This window comes from Setaria viridis, chromosome 3 (assembly GCF_005286985.2).
Source record: "Setaria viridis chromosome 3, Setaria_viridis_v4.0, whole genome shotgun sequence".
Taxonomy (NCBI): Eukaryota; Viridiplantae; Streptophyta; class Magnoliopsida; order Poales; family Poaceae; genus Setaria; species Setaria viridis.
The window spans coordinates 24858502-24873329 of NC_048265.2; the positions used below are offsets into that span (position 1 = coordinate 24858502).

Genomic DNA, 14828 nt, shown 5'->3' on the forward strand with positions numbered 1-14828 from the left:
GGCCGGAGCGGGCGCGGAGGCCGACGACAAGGGCGGAGGGGGCGGAGGAGGCGGGGGAGGGGCTGGCAGAGGCAGAGGAGGTGGAGGTGGATGGGGCTAGCGGCGGTGGAGGAGGCGGAGGCAGGGTGAAGGCGGAGGAGGTGGAAGGGGCCGGCGGCGAGCAGACGAGGCGGAGGAGGTAGAGGGGGCCGGCAGCGGGCATAGGGAGGCTGGGGCCAGCGGGGCCGGTGGTGGGCGGAGGAGGGGGAGGAGGAGGAGGTGGAGGGGGCTGCCGGCGGGCGGAGGGAGGGCGGGGCCAGCAGGGGATTTGTTTTTTTTAATTTTTTAATACCATATAGTACCAGTTATTACAACTGGTGTTAAAGGACCCCTCTAGTACCGGATTTGCTAGTACCGGTTGCATAACCGTTAAGATTTCTCTAGTGGTAGTTGAACAGGTCAAGTGATAATTCAGTTGACGACTTACGTTATTGTTCAGGTGAACCAGTAGAGCTATTTCTGATGTACGGTTGATTCCATCCAGCTGGGGGAAACCGCGCCGTCGCTTTGTTGGTGGGCCAAATTGTTATTGTATGTAGCTCTCTCAGCGCAGTAACCTGGCCCATGAATCTAGCCCAATCCAACCCGCTCAACCCTAACGGTCGTATCTCCCAACCAACATCCCAAGCGGCGCCGCCGTTCGTCGCTGCCGACCACGCCTCCACACTGCCGTCGCGAGGAAAGCAACCGCGCGCCCGAGACCGAGAGGGTCGTGGGCGTTGCCTCTTGACCTCAGGCGCAGCTGCGGCTCGCCGGAAGGGAGAGGCGGCCCGCGGGCTCCGGTCTTCCGGCCTCTGGTTGTCCCGAGCAAGGTAGGCGTTGGCGCAGCATCGGGCAAGGCGGCGGCGACTGCAAGCACGTGGCTCGCCAGTTCCGCAGCAGCCTGCAGGCAGCAGGCCACAGGTAAATATCGCTATTCCATCCGATCATCTCCGAGCAGCAGTTTTCTCACTGGATGAATTGTCTATCGTACACTTTTGCAAATAAAGTACAGAATAAATCGGCTTGGAGGCATCGAGGGAATGGAATATGGATAGGCTAAGAAATAGCACAGGGAAGCAATGCTTGAATGATTTACATTTCTTGAGTAGTTAAGTATGACTTTTCTGTACAAGTTAAAGATAGTGACGCCACGAAATGCTTTGAAGCAATGAAGAACATGACTCAAATTGTGGTTTCGCTTTATTGTGTTACAATTTCTCCAAACTAATAGAGATCTGTCAAACATGAAACATGAACAGTATTTCTGCTATGTGAACCTTGAGTTTAACCTTTTCTAAGTCAGCTTAACTCAACTGTTAATCTCCATCCAGGCAGTGCTATGGGAGGCCAAGAAGGTGTCCATGGCAAGTGGGGCCGACCGCATCAGCGCCCTCCCTGACGAACTCCTCCACCATGTGATGTCCTTCCTTCCCATGCATGAGGTGGTTTACGTCGCTGCTCGCCCGGTGCTGGCTTGACCTCTGGAAATCTGCCCCTGCCCTGTGCGTCACTGGTGTCAAGGATTGTGACAATCCCAGATGGTTTATTTAGTACGTTGACAATCTGCTCCTATTACAACACCCTGGTACCCGCCTGGACTCATTCAATCTCAATGAGTGTGACTTCAGTTTCAAGCCATTCTTGCCCACCTATGATGTGGATGTGAATACGGGGTTCCAGATCGCTTTGCTGTGCCAAGCTCGTGTAATCTCATTGCACACCAGCCTTGGCATCTATGTTGAAAATTGGGACCTGCCTCTGGAGCTACCAAATGTGCCTATCATCTCCCAGCACCTCAAAATATTGGATCTTCAAAGGTGACTTTGAAAAGGAGCACTCTCGATTTCTCAGGCTGTCCTACGCTGGTCAACCTCAAGATGAAAGAATGTGATATTAATGGGAATGTGCCATCCCCATTCTTGAAACATCTCAGCATTACAAGCTGTTACTTTGTGACACGTTCCTTTCGTGCTAGGATTTATATGCCAGGTCTTATTTCGCTGGTCTTAAGTGAGTGTACCCATAGGACTCCGCTGCTCGAAAACATGCCATTGTTAGTTTTGGTGATTGTCAGAGTTAAAGACTGTGAGAACAAATGTTCTAAGAGTACCTATGGGGATTGTGGTGATCATACATGTTTGTGATGCTATGATTTTGACCATGGTGCTAATGATCGGCGTGGTGAGTGCTTGCTTTTGAAAGGTTTATCTCAAGTTACAGAGTTGGAGCTCTCCGTTGATTCAACAGTGGTACGTTTGCTTGTACTGGTTCAGTTTGTGATGATTACCATTCGCTTAATGCAAGCTGCAATGTGTTTTGTTCTTCCTTCCATGCAATCAAACAAATAAAAGATGATCTTCTGCATGGTTCACTTAACATTTACTGCTAATATTTATTAAATCTCATATATGATCTTGATCTTTTGCACTCTGCCCAGTTTATTGTCAACAGGGATTTAAAGTTGTGCCCTACATTTTGCAAGTTAAAGACTTTGTTCCTTAGTGCATGGTGTCCTGGTGTTGCTGCTGACCGTAATGTGTTAACTTGCTTCCTCCAACACTCACCAATTATGGAGAAGCTGGTTCTCCAGCTTCCTAAGGTATTGTATTTCTTTTATATATTTGAGTAGCTATATAGTGTTAGCACCATCCATTGTTGGCACTTGACTGATCTTTGTAAACAATTTTCTCCCCTTTAGGTGCCAAAAGATCGAGTGGGAACTGAAAGTAGTTACAAACGATCAGAACACTCATTTATATGCAGTCATCTTAAGATAGTTGACCTCAAATGTGAAGAAGTTGATGGGCGGGTTCAGGAAACTTTGGAAATATTGAGTACTTATGGCATACCACTCGAGCATGTTAATATTCAACAGACTGATATGGTTTCTGGACCTTGATGTGAGTTAACTAAGAACACACACATATTCCATCTATGTCTGCAATTTGCCAAAATATGTAGAAATTATTAAACCATGTGAAGAAAATGCCTAGGCAGTTAGAGAGATGTAATTGTTAGAAATTTGCATGTGTGCACTTGCTGGTTTGTGTGTTGTATAGAAATATAAACGAGCCATACTAGAAAGCACTATCCACAAGTTTCAACTAAACTACAAGTATGAAGAATCTGACGCATCACATGATACTTTTTTAGAAGCATTGAGTTGTTTAGGTGTTAACATTATGCGTTTGGTGCTGTTAGTTGCTGCAGTTGTAAAGTGAGCAATGATTATCTAATTTACACAAACAGATTACTCACTATTGTGTTGGCTACGTTACTTCCTCTTTACTTTTTGCATCTTCTGCAGCAGTATCTTATTACTCTGCTACCATTTTTAGTGGAACTGTACTGATTTTTGTTCCCCTCTAAGTGAATGCTAACATCTATATTGGCAGCTGCCATTCTATATCCAGCTCATTTTGATTGATTTAGCATTGATCCATATTTTGTTCACGGAATCATGCATTTGAAGATTTGGTTATTCAAAGAAGCTAGGTTTTCCCTTATGTAAGTTGCATGTTCTGATTTTGAACTCAGATACCGCATAGAAAACATATCCTAAACATTCATACATCCCCCCTTAGAACACCATGTTAATAGATGTCGGACTGTAAACTCCACTGCTCCTTGCACTGCCTCAGATCCTGCCAATTAAAATAAAATAAGCAAAGCATGGCTCATTTTGTTTAGTAATATTGTCTTAGTTAACAATATGTATATCAAGTTACATGTTGGGTTCAAGTGAAGTTATTTTTTCATTAATGGCTATAGCAGTTATCCATATTTTGAGCTCGCTTAACATTTTGCCATTTCGTGAGGACTACTCTCACTCTTATTTCAAATTGATTATATGTGCCCTTTTGTTTTACATAGGTACCTTAAATCTTCCTGTAAGAGGACCTGCTGGGCTACTGAGTGATCTACTATCTCCTTAACCGTTTGATAAAAACGGGGTAGCTTGCTACCATGATGTTTGTGTCTTGTCTAATTAAAGTTGTTTATGTAGTAGAATAGAATGTTATGAGTTATGACTGGGTAGTATGACTTGTATTCAGGACATGCTTTAACAAGTATCTGGTTTTCGTTATAGCACTTTCAAATATTCTAGTATATCATTCAGTAATGCAAATCAAATAACCAAAATGTGATATATGTTTTGGTAAGTGCAGAAAGTGATAGACTTATGTTTCATGCAAAAGAGGAACAATACAGAACCAGCTTGTTCATGTACTAAAAAAATGCTAATGTACGTGAGAACATTCAGCTGGATTACCACGTCCTCCATCTGCATCACAATTCACATGCCGGGCGGCATCCGTCCGCGCGCCGCGCGAACCAGTGAGTTGGCTGCGCTGCGCCAGGAGCCCAGGACAGATGATGCCGCGTTGTTTCTGACTTGAGTGTCAGTCGGATGGACTCTCTCTGCTCTCTCTCTTTAATTCTATCCACAGATCTTGGATCCAACGGCACGAGCAGACCGATACCCCGCAGCCTCCGGACCTTGACGGATCATCTTCTCATCAAACACGCAATGATTCATCACGCACAGGTTGAGCACAGAGACGTGGAAAGAAATTGTTCGAGCACAGGGACGACGTAGAGTGTAAGCACACAAGGATTAGAAGGTACTACCGCAACGCAGTATATATACCGCAAGGGACTGGAGTGTCACCACACTTTCAAGCAAATAAAGAAAGAAATGGCCGGCTCAGACAGCGCCCGCCGGAAGCCGCCGTCCCTGCCGTGGACGGTGCGCATCCAGACGACCGCTTTTGCACTCGTTCACCGCGTGGACGGCAGCATCCGGCGCTCCCTCTTCTCCCTCGGCGACCGGAAGAAGCGCGCCACGCCCCGTCCGGACCCCTCGGAGTTCGTCCGATCCGCCGACGTCGGCATCGACGCCTCCCTTGGCATCTGGGCGCGCGTGTTCTCCTTCTCCCCCTCGGCCGTCGCCGCCGCCGACATCCCGTACCCCGTCGTCGTGTTCTTCCACGGCGGCGGCTTCACGCTCCTGTCGGCGGCGTCCCGCACCTACGACTCGTTCTGCCGCCGGCTCTGCCGCGAGGTCGGGGCCGTCGTCGTGTCCGTGAACTACCGCCTCGCCCCACAGCATCGTTTCCCGGCGGCCTACGACGACGGAGTCGCCGCGCTTCGCTACCTCGACGGCACCGACCTGCCAGCCGACCTGGTACCGGTCCCCGTTGACCTCTCCAGCTGCTTCCTCGCCGGCGACAGCTCCGGCGGCAACATGGTTCACCACGTGGCCCAGCGTTGGGCGTCCATGTCGGCGGCGGCGTCTCCTCCCCTGCGCCTCCGCCTGGCCGGCGCGATCCTGATACAGCCGTTCTTCGGCGGGGAGGAGCGGACGGTAGCCGAGTTGGCGTTCGACAAAGCCTGCCGCACATTGTCGATGGCGCGGGCGGATCACTACTGGAGGGAGTTCTTGCCCGAGGGCGCCACCCGGGACCACCCGGCGGCGCGCGTCTGCGGCGAGGGTGTTGAGCTGGCCGGGACGTTCCCTCCGGCGATGGTGGCAGTCGGCGGGTTCGACCTGCTCAAGGACTGGCACGCGAGGTACGTGGACACGCTGCGCCGGAAGGGGAAGATGGTGAGGGTGGTCGAGTACCCGGACGCCTTCCATGGCTTCTACGCGTTCCCGGAGCTCGCCGATTCCGGCAAGTTCATGGATGACATGAAGCTCTTCGTGAACGAACATAGATGCAAGCGTCCTGTTTAGATGATCTGGCCGTTTCGAGCATGCATGGAGAATTGGAGATTACGTGGAATATAATCCGCGTCAAATCTATGCAATGTCACGCACTATATATAATACTAGCTACCAGAGCTTCCGTGCACTGTGCACTCGTCGAATAAAGACATCACGCTATGTATAATACTACCAGCTTCCTCGTCGAATAAAGATATCCGTTGCTTAAATTAAAAATTAATAAAATCATCGTGTCATAGTATAGGCTGATCGATTGATAAACACGTTTCTACTGAATTTGGGAGCTTATTCAGTCCATGGCAAAATCATATCCGACGATGCTTCTGCTTTCTGGCCATGGGTTCCTTTAACTTGTTGCCGAGCTTAGAGGGGTTATGGGTTGCTCCTGGTTCCTGCGCCTCACCAGCCACTAGAAGTCTAGATCGAATACCAGATGGACCTCCGTTGCACATCTGGAGTTGCATCCCAACCACCGAGAAACATCATCGGAGCTCGCCATCATCCCAACTCTCGGAGCTTCAACTACCTCGCCTGCATTTCAGAGTTCGCTGGAGTAACGACGTTTGTCCATGTCGCCGCCTTGCCGGCGAGCTCAAGAAAACAAACGCAGTGAAGAAACAGAGGGTCGCGGTCTTGTTTTTTGTGCTGCAACTAGTAGCGTGTTCTGGACTCATTCTTTGATTAAGCAACGGATTACAAACTGAAACTCCGGCCTCCCTGGGCCAAGATGCGTGCGCCACTCTCCCTTCATGATGCCTTCCATCCCAAACATTAGGAGCATGAGTACGTCAGAGCCCAACCACGATTAGCTATCCCTGGCCATGCGCCCTACATCGACAATTGGTTGAGCAAACAACTAACTCGAGCACAAGAATAATTATTCAACATTATTCCTAAATCTTGTAAACTCTACTCTACCTGAAGTAGACCAATCTTCTTACAAAGCTCCTGAAACTTGACTCCGCACAAATATTTTGTGGGAATGTCTCCTAACCGCTCATATGTTCCCATGAGCTTCAGTTAAATTTGGGCATTGTTGCATTATTGGCATACTCCCAGATTAGATGAAATCATGAAAGCGTGTATCAGTGTGTTTGCATTGGTCGTGATGCACAAGATTTTTAATCAAGGAGATGGCTGACTTGTTGTCCACCCTTAGCACGTGCCTGGTACCTTTGAATCCAAGACCTCAGTAAGCATCAGTGCCATCCAAAAACAGCATAAGAGGCAATAGTTGCAGCAGCTATATACTCAGTTTCACAGCTAGACAAAGCCACCACTTATGTTTTGCCGACTACCAGCTCACCGGACTATTACCCAGGAAGAAGCCACCACTTTCGGCTATCAACTTCTCCAGCCAGATCACTATCACTTGAAACCCATCAATTTTGGCTGCTCATTCTTCTTCCTAGCAAAGAACAGACCCCAGCCACATGTCCCATCAATGTACCTTGGAATATCTTTCACTGCTGCAAGATGATCTTCATCATGTGGCTCTTCCATGAACCTACTCAATACCCTATTGAAAAAGAGAGATCAGGCCGTGTATTGATTAAGTACCTGAGGGTACCAACCAAACTTCTGTAAGTTGTTCCATCCACAACAGGTGGACAGGTGCTCTCCTTACTGAGTTTGTGGCCGAGGTTCCATGGGTATCTCGCATGTACTGCAATCGCCATCCCTGCCTTCTCTAAAGTTTTCGCAGCATAGTTGCTCTGACTGAGAGATATGCCATCAGTCTGCTGCTTTACTTCAATACCAAGATAATAGTGCAGCAAAACCAGATCACGCTCATCTTGAACAACTCAGTCGTCATCTCCTTCTTGAACTTCTGAATACCAGAGCTGCTACAGCCACAGTGATCACCGTATCATCAACATAAACACCCAGCACCAGACTGTAACATCCCACTTTTTAAAGTATTTTAAAGTCACTAAAAATTTAGCCTTTTAATTTTTACTACAAACTCAATTATTTGTTTATTTTATTAACTATAATGATCCAAAAATATTTCTTACTTTCAAACCTGCATAAACATAAGTTTGTGTGTTGCATTGTTTGCTCCCACTCTATTGAACCCTAGGTTTCTCAAAGCACCTCTCTCTATTCAAACTTAAGTCCCTTAAAAGTCAAAACTCTTGCAAAATAAACATAAAACCTACCCTAACCTCTAAACAAACACAGCCCAATCCTCCCATCAAGCCCAACCCGCCAACCCTTCTCTCTTCCATTTTCTTTCTTTCAGCCCAATATAACCTACTCATTTTCCTTCCCCGTCCTCTCCTACGCTACAGCCCACATCAGCTTACCTCACGACCCCACATACCCCTTCCCCAGCTCGCCCCTCCCCTTGCCACGACGTGCCACTGCAGTAATTATATGTCTCCACCAAGGTAATTCCTTCCTGTCGTCATCCTTTTCACCATGAACCAGCGTCAGGGCACCCCCCCCCCCAACTGCTCAGCCGCCTTACACTCGACGTCACAAAACTCCACTACACCTAGCTCGCCCTACTCCAGCACACGCATCGAACTATCGCAGCATGCCGTCACGCTGCCAGCACACGCTAGCCATCCACTGTGGTAAAAAAAACCACACTGACCGACACCCGCCCTTATCTCCAATCGCTCCGATCGTGTGGTCTTCATTGCAAGAAATAACTAGAGATGGGATGGAGAGCAGAAAGATGTGGGGCTTGCTCCCTACACATCGCAACTAGCTCAATATGAGCCGGTTGTGATAGATGCATCTCATCAGTGGTGGAGCTAGGAATCAATGTAAGAAAGGGCCGATTGCTACAGTCCGCTTAGTCTTAGTGCCAGCAAAGCTCTCGTGGTTTAGAAACAAGAGAAAGACATAAAGAAGCAAATGAACAACCTTACTTATCGACAAAGAGCAACAAGCAGGCAGCTTGCAGTTGCAGTGGTTGGGGAGCGCTTGGGAGGTGCGGAAGTAAAGGACTCGTTATCACCGAGCGATTGAGTGGGCCAAGGTCTTGCTTTGCTTGCTGGAAGGGCATGATCAGATCACGCAGGACCTCTGTTTCTTTCTAGATGAACTGCTAAATGGCTGAAATTGTTGTTGCATGTTTATGAGTCAATGGACAACGAGAAGGCTGGTATGCTTGGCTCTTCCCAAACTGTCGTTGGGCAGGGGGGCCGTGGCCCACCTTGGCCAATGAGTAGCTCTGCCAGTGCATCTCGTTCTCTGATTCAGCAGCAACACAGTCAAAACAATAAGGTACGGGAGGTGATATGCAGGTGGGAAATATTTTCAATTGTTTTGGATCTTATAGTATAGATTATAGTATAGATGTAGTATAGATAGATAGTAAGCTATAATACCAATTTCCATGTGTATCTTAACTTGATATGATGAATCCAAACTTCAAAATATTTTTAGGTCACATGCCATATGGTTTGTGCAAGCAACCGCTACCAATCACCCAAATATTATTACCTTTTTCATTCTGAACAGTTTGACAAAAGTAAATATATTCTTCCGAGTTAATATCCTTTTCTTCTGAAATTAGCTTTGTTCTCATAATTCATTTTGCAACATCTTTTTCTATGGCATTTCCTCTTGCACTTATGTCAATTCTTATTTTTCCAACATCTCTCTGTAACGTGGTTAGATTTCTCACAAATATCACACTTAACTGACGGTATCTTTTCCTTTTCATTATAAAAAAAACTCGATCTGCAGAGGTAACACAGATCTCGGGTATTTTTTTAAGAAGAAGATTTTCTCACGCAGGTCGAGAAAACCCCCAAACCCCTGCCCCACCCTTACGTAACGGCACAGCTCATGTGGGGACAAATCGATACCTTCAACGAAGCTGATGCAATTTTGAATTTGTAAATTTCTGCAGCACTGGGAGCAAGCTGTTCAGGTGCGAGACCAACAGCAGGTGCTTCAAGTGCACGACAACCTAAGTTGTCATGTGAGGGCTTCTCATAAATACCAAGTATCATAAGCCAATCCTTTGGCATCAACATATTGGTGTTCTAGGTTTTCGTGTTTTGTTTAAGGGGTTGTTTCTCTTAAATATTTAAGCTTGACCATGGCTGTCATGCTCTATGTATAAGGTGTTAACCTCTATACTCCAAGCGTTTTAGCTTGCAATGGAAGCCTGGAATGAATATGAGCATCAGATTAGAAAGATCGTATACTTTCACGTGCACCTTTTCCTTTCCTCCTCCCTTGTTTTAGTTCCTTTCCTCCTCCCTTGTTTTAGTCCAACAACTTGTGAAATGAAATTGATTGGAGAAAAGCTACCATCATGATATCTTCAATTTTGTGGCAAATATGGTTGCCATCCAAAAATCAAACTATTTAGAATTTTTTTAATTTTAACCCTTTTTCAATATAATTTTAAAAATAATCCCTCCTGATAAATATTTCCATCCAGTGATCCTTTTGGTCGCGCCAATCCGTGTGGCGTGACAGGATCACGTTGTCGCCCTATATGCATTGGCGCGACAAGGCCACCACGCTGGCAGGAGCCGATGATGTGGAATGTCCCTGTCACGCCAATGCATGTGGCGCGACAACGTAATTTTGTCGCGCCATCGTGCCTAGTTTGACAAAGGACACCAATTTCAATTTACCTACTTTGAATCATCTAAATAAAATAGTATTTGAACTTCTAATGTTACAAAACTTTGTGTGCGCATTGCGTAAGGTGTAAATAATCCATTTTAGGAACATACATAAGGCTAAGAGTTATATATTTCGAAATCTATAGTTTCAAAGTAGGCTATGTATTATCCCTATATCCATGTGAGGGCTACTGTTATTTTGGGTCATCTTAATAAAATAGTATTTAAGCTCCAAATGTCACGAAACTCAGCATGCATATTGTATAAGGTGTAAAGATTTCATTTTATTAACACCCCAAGGCTAAGTGCTACATATTTTGAAATCTATAATTTCAAAGTATTATCCCTCTATTCCTCTTAGGGTAGCTCGCAAGTGTTGGAAAAATAGCCAGTTCATATTTAGTAGCCAAATGCCTTGTTGCGCCAATGCATGTGACGCGACAACGTGATCTTGTCGCGCTATGCGGATTGGTAAGACCAAAAGTCATCGGATGGAAATATTTGTTGGGAGGGGTTATTTTTAAAATTATATTAAAAAAGGGTTAAAATTAAAAAAAAATCAACCATTTAGAATCATACAATGGATCCTAAGTCCCTTCAGGCGCTCTGCTTCTGTAAGGGTGCGTTTGGATGGGAGATAATGTAGGACGGGATGGTCCTATCCCAGTTTTTTGGGATGGGATGATCCCATTTCATGTTTGGTTGAATAGGATGGGTTCGTTCTAATTTTTTATTTGGTTGGAGAGATTGCAACAGATGGGATGAGCATCGTTTTCTCCTTCCGTTAGACACCGTTTGTGGGCCCCACTCGTCATACTAACGACGTTTTCTTCCTCCTCCCTGCGCCACGCTGGCCTCCCTGCTCCACCCGCGGCGTCGCCCCTGCTCGCCTCCGCTGCCCCTGGGTCACACCTGCGTTCGCCCCCTGATCCACCCCGCCGCCCCCCGATCCACCCCGCCGCCGCCCCTGGCACGCCCACGCCACCCCTGCTCCACCCCGCCACCTCCTGATCCTCCCAGGCGCGCCCGCCTCCGGCCATATCCGCCCCGGCCGCGCCCGCCTTCGCCCGCGTCTGCCTCGGCCGCGTCCGCCTCCGCCGGCATCCGCCCCGGCCACACCCGCGTCCGCCCCGGCCGCGCCCGCCTCCGCCTGCGGGAGCCCCAGCCGCGCCCGCCTCCGCCCGTGGGAGCTCCGGCCGCGGGAGCTCTGGCCGCGGGAGCTCCGGCCGCACCCGCCTTCGCCCACCGGATCTCCGACCGCGGCCCCATCCGCGGGAGCTCTGGCCGCGGCCGCATCTTGCCGCGCCCGCCCTCTCCGCGGGAGCTCCGACCGCGCCCGCGAAGAAACAGCGTTGACGAAGACGAAGTGGGACGCCCCCGTCCGCTCGTTTTGGAGGGACGGGGGTATCCCGCATATAGAGAGAATATTCTCTTCTAGGGATGTCCCCGTCCCACCTGTCCTCCAACCAAACGCGGGACGAAGTGGGATCGTCCCGTCCCGTCCCACTTCATCCTTGGAACCAAACGCACCCTAAGGCATCATAAGTCATGATGCAGCAGGAGAGCACAACGGCTACTTCTGCACTGATTTGTTCTTGCTTATTTTCGGAAAGGTGATAGTACCGTGGATTTGTTTCCTTTTTCATTGGCAAGCAAGAAGATGAAGCCTTAACTCCCTTCCGGCATCCAATTCCAACCATAGCTCCTTCCTTCGGGGCTTCGTGACGGCGCACTACTGGGGAAAGTCTTATCAGTATCGATTGGGCCCTTTAATACCGGTTGCGTAACCAGTATTACTAGTTCGATATTAGGGGTCTTTAGTACCGGTTGAAATAACCAATACTAAAAGGGTATTAAAAAATAGAAAAATTGAAATCCCGCCGCCGGCCCTCGCACCCCGGCCCCCGCCGCCGCTCCCTCCATCCTACAGCCCCCACCCCCAGCCCCTGGCGGCCCCCGCCCTCCCGCCATCGCTCCCATCCTACCGCCACCGCCGCCTCACCTCGCCCCGCCGCTGCTCCTCACTGCCGGTGAGGGGCGAGCGGAAGGGGGAGGGGAGGGGATGCAGAGGAGGAGAGGAGGGGGTGCTGAGAGAGAGAGGGGAAGGGGGAGGCGGATGGATAAGAAGCGGCCGGGTAGCGGGGGGATGGATAAGGTGGCGGATAGGAGCTCTTTAGTACTGGGTGGGAGCTCCACCTAGTACTAAAGGTCACCTATTAGTACCGGATGAAACCTCTAACCGGTACTAAAGAGGATCATGGGGGACTTCTGAGGTACTATCCATTAAACTTGGTACTAAAATGTGATCATTAGTACGGGGTCATTTGGTACAGTGGACGAAAGGTCCCAGCAGTGGCGCGTCAGATTGAAATCGTTGCCTGTTCGCCCGGCGTTCGGGTTCCACCGCACCGCCTCAAGAAGTTACCACGCTCCTTCCTCCCCACCCCGAGCCTCCATTGTTGGGATCTTTCCATCTACAAATACACGCCTCCCTCGCCCAACGGCAATCCTACATCGTACTAACCAAGAAAGCAAAGCGCGGCGGCGATGGTGGCGCCGCGCGGGACCGGGAGGACGAGCCAGGGGCGGAGGCGCATCGAGATCGCCTACATTGAGGACCCCGCCCGCCGCATGGTGACCTTCTCCAAGCGCAAGTCGGGGCTCCTCAAGAAGGCCTCGGAGCTCTCCCTCCTCTGCGGCGCGCGCGTGGCCGCTATCGTCTTCTCCCAGGCCGGCAAGCCGTTTGCGTTCGGTAGCCCCTCCGTAGACCACGTCCTCCGCCTTTGCGCCCCGCTCCCCGCCGGCGACAAGGACGAGGACAGCCTCGGCATCGGCTTCACCGGCGATGCCATCGGCGGCGGCGACCGCGAGGTGGTGGAGGCGACGGCACGGCGGAAGGAGGCGGCCACGGCGCGCGTGGCCGAGGAGGCGGCGCGGATGAGCTACATCGGGAAGAAGGTGCTCCGGGCCGCCGCGGGACGGTTCTGGTGGGAGGCGGATGTGGAGGCGCTCGGGGCGGAGGAGCTGCGGGAGTTCGCCAGGGCGCTCCGCCGGCTCAGGGACAACGTGCGGCGCCGCGCCGACAAGCTGCCGTTGGCCCCTGTCTCGCAGCCGACGACGACGCTGCTGCAGTAGAGCCTCTGCTGGAGCTCCAAGATGCGTCTTTTTAACCGGTGTTGCTTAGGGTTAGTGCGATTGGCCTCGAATTCAGTTGCTTCTCTTCATCTTCATGTAATGGCATCGAAGGCAATTCAGCAATAAGATCACAATACAAAGCATGAAAGCGATTGGAGGATAATTTCTCATCGGTCCTTTAATCCTTTCCATGTTTTTTTATCTCCTTTAGAGCAACATTAGTTCAGTTTAACATACGGGATTAAGGTATTTTTCAGTTCATGCTTTGTGATAGAACTGAGGTGGCGTTTGGTTCGGCTAATGGCATGGTAACGGTAACGATATTCATTACCCCCCACTACCTGTTACAGAGTAAGCGTTCTCAGACTTTGTTTGGTCGCCTGATGTAACGATAACGATTCACTTCCTCCAGCTTCTAGCCGCCGCCGCTCACCGTCACCTCGCCGTCCCTGGACGGCCCCACTCCTCCACCGGACACCACTGTGACCTCGTGCTCCTCGCGGTGATCGCAGAAATAAACAACAAGCTGCGCCTATGCGTCCGCGGCAGCGGCGGCGGCCGGAGGGAGGGAATGCAGCCCAGCGTACCTGCTCGCGCCGGCTGAGCAGCGCGCGGCGCGGCATCAGGGTCAAACCGCCGCCCCAGCTCTCGCGTGCCCTCGCTGCCGCCGATGAGGAGCACGAGCTCGCCGTCCCCGGGAGGGCTCCGCCGTGCCGGCCTCGGTGGTGAAGAATCAGGTCCCGCGCGCGGCTGTCGCGGTCCTCCTGTACGGCGTGCCGGAAGTGGGAGGAAAGCTCCCAGCGAGTTCATGGGTGTGCTGCCGCGGCTCGATGGAAGCGACGAGAAGAAAATCGCGATGGGGTTGGCAAATGGAAACGGCGATGCGAGCGGGATCCGTTTCACCTCAAGTCCTCAAGGCAGAGCGTTAACGCTTTTGACTTGCTCGGGATCTGATTACACGGCATCCGTTTACAGTTCGATCTAAACAAACACAAAGTAACGCAATCGGCTTGCTCTGTGATCGGATAACGCTCGCTGAACCAAACGGCACCTGAATGTGATCACTCTGTAATTTTGTTATTCTTGTCCCCAAAAATTATCATTATAGCTCAGTTGATGTGTCTGACCCAAAGTATCAATTGCCAAATAAAATATTTTTTTAGTACTGATGAATTGCTTGATTTAAGAATTTAGCCGCAACAACGGTAGCTAGCTAGGAGTCAGAGAGTTGCCCAAAATGCAGGGTTGTGAGATGCATGAATAGGCAAACGAGAGCACAGTTTGTTGCATTTTTTGTTCCTTCAAGCGAAGAAAGAAAACGGGATCATTGACAGAACAAAGAG

The 14828-nt window shown here is 49.7% G+C and overlaps 2 protein-coding genes and 1 long non-coding RNA gene across 4 annotated transcripts; all 3 read left to right on the forward strand.

The window, feature by feature from the left end:
- Positions 1-637: 637 nt before the first annotated feature.
- Positions 638-4108, forward strand: LOC117850820 (uncharacterized). 2 transcript variants are annotated; one of them, XR_004639368.2, is made up of 5 exons: positions 638-942; positions 1034-2270; positions 2459-2620; positions 2720-2921; positions 3895-4108. It is a non-coding gene; the product is annotated as an uncharacterized lncRNA (long non-coding RNA). The 2 variants fall into 2 exon arrangements; XR_004639367.2 differs by having other exon boundaries at positions 642-942; positions 1353-2270.
- Positions 4109-4684: 576 nt separating this feature from the next.
- LOC117850819 (probable carboxylesterase 18) lies at positions 4685-5860 on the forward strand. Its single transcript, XM_034732696.2, has one exon. The coding sequence runs from the start codon at positions 4721-4723 to the stop codon at positions 5756-5758; it is 1038 nt and encodes a 345-aa protein (XP_034588587.1). The 5' UTR covers positions 4685-4720; the 3' UTR covers positions 5759-5860.
- A 6944-nt stretch (positions 5861-12804) lies between these two features.
- On the forward strand, positions 12805-13688 carry LOC117850065 (uncharacterized). Its single transcript, XM_034731845.2, has one exon. It carries the CDS (start codon positions 12898-12900, stop codon positions 13483-13485), a length of 588 nt encoding a protein of 195 aa, XP_034587736.1. The 5' UTR covers positions 12805-12897; the 3' UTR covers positions 13486-13688.
- Positions 13689-14828: the final 1140 nt, after the last annotated feature.

Bases quoted from the DNA above. Each gene is read 5' to 3' on its own strand.
- LOC117850819 (XM_034732696.2), top strand. From the start codon at position 4,721: ATGGCCGGCTCAGACAGCGCCCGCCGGAAGCCGCCGTCCCTGCCGTGG.
- LOC117850065 (XM_034731845.2), top strand. From the start codon at position 12,898: ATGGTGGCGCCGCGCGGGACCGGGAGGACGAGCCAGGGGCGGAGGCGC.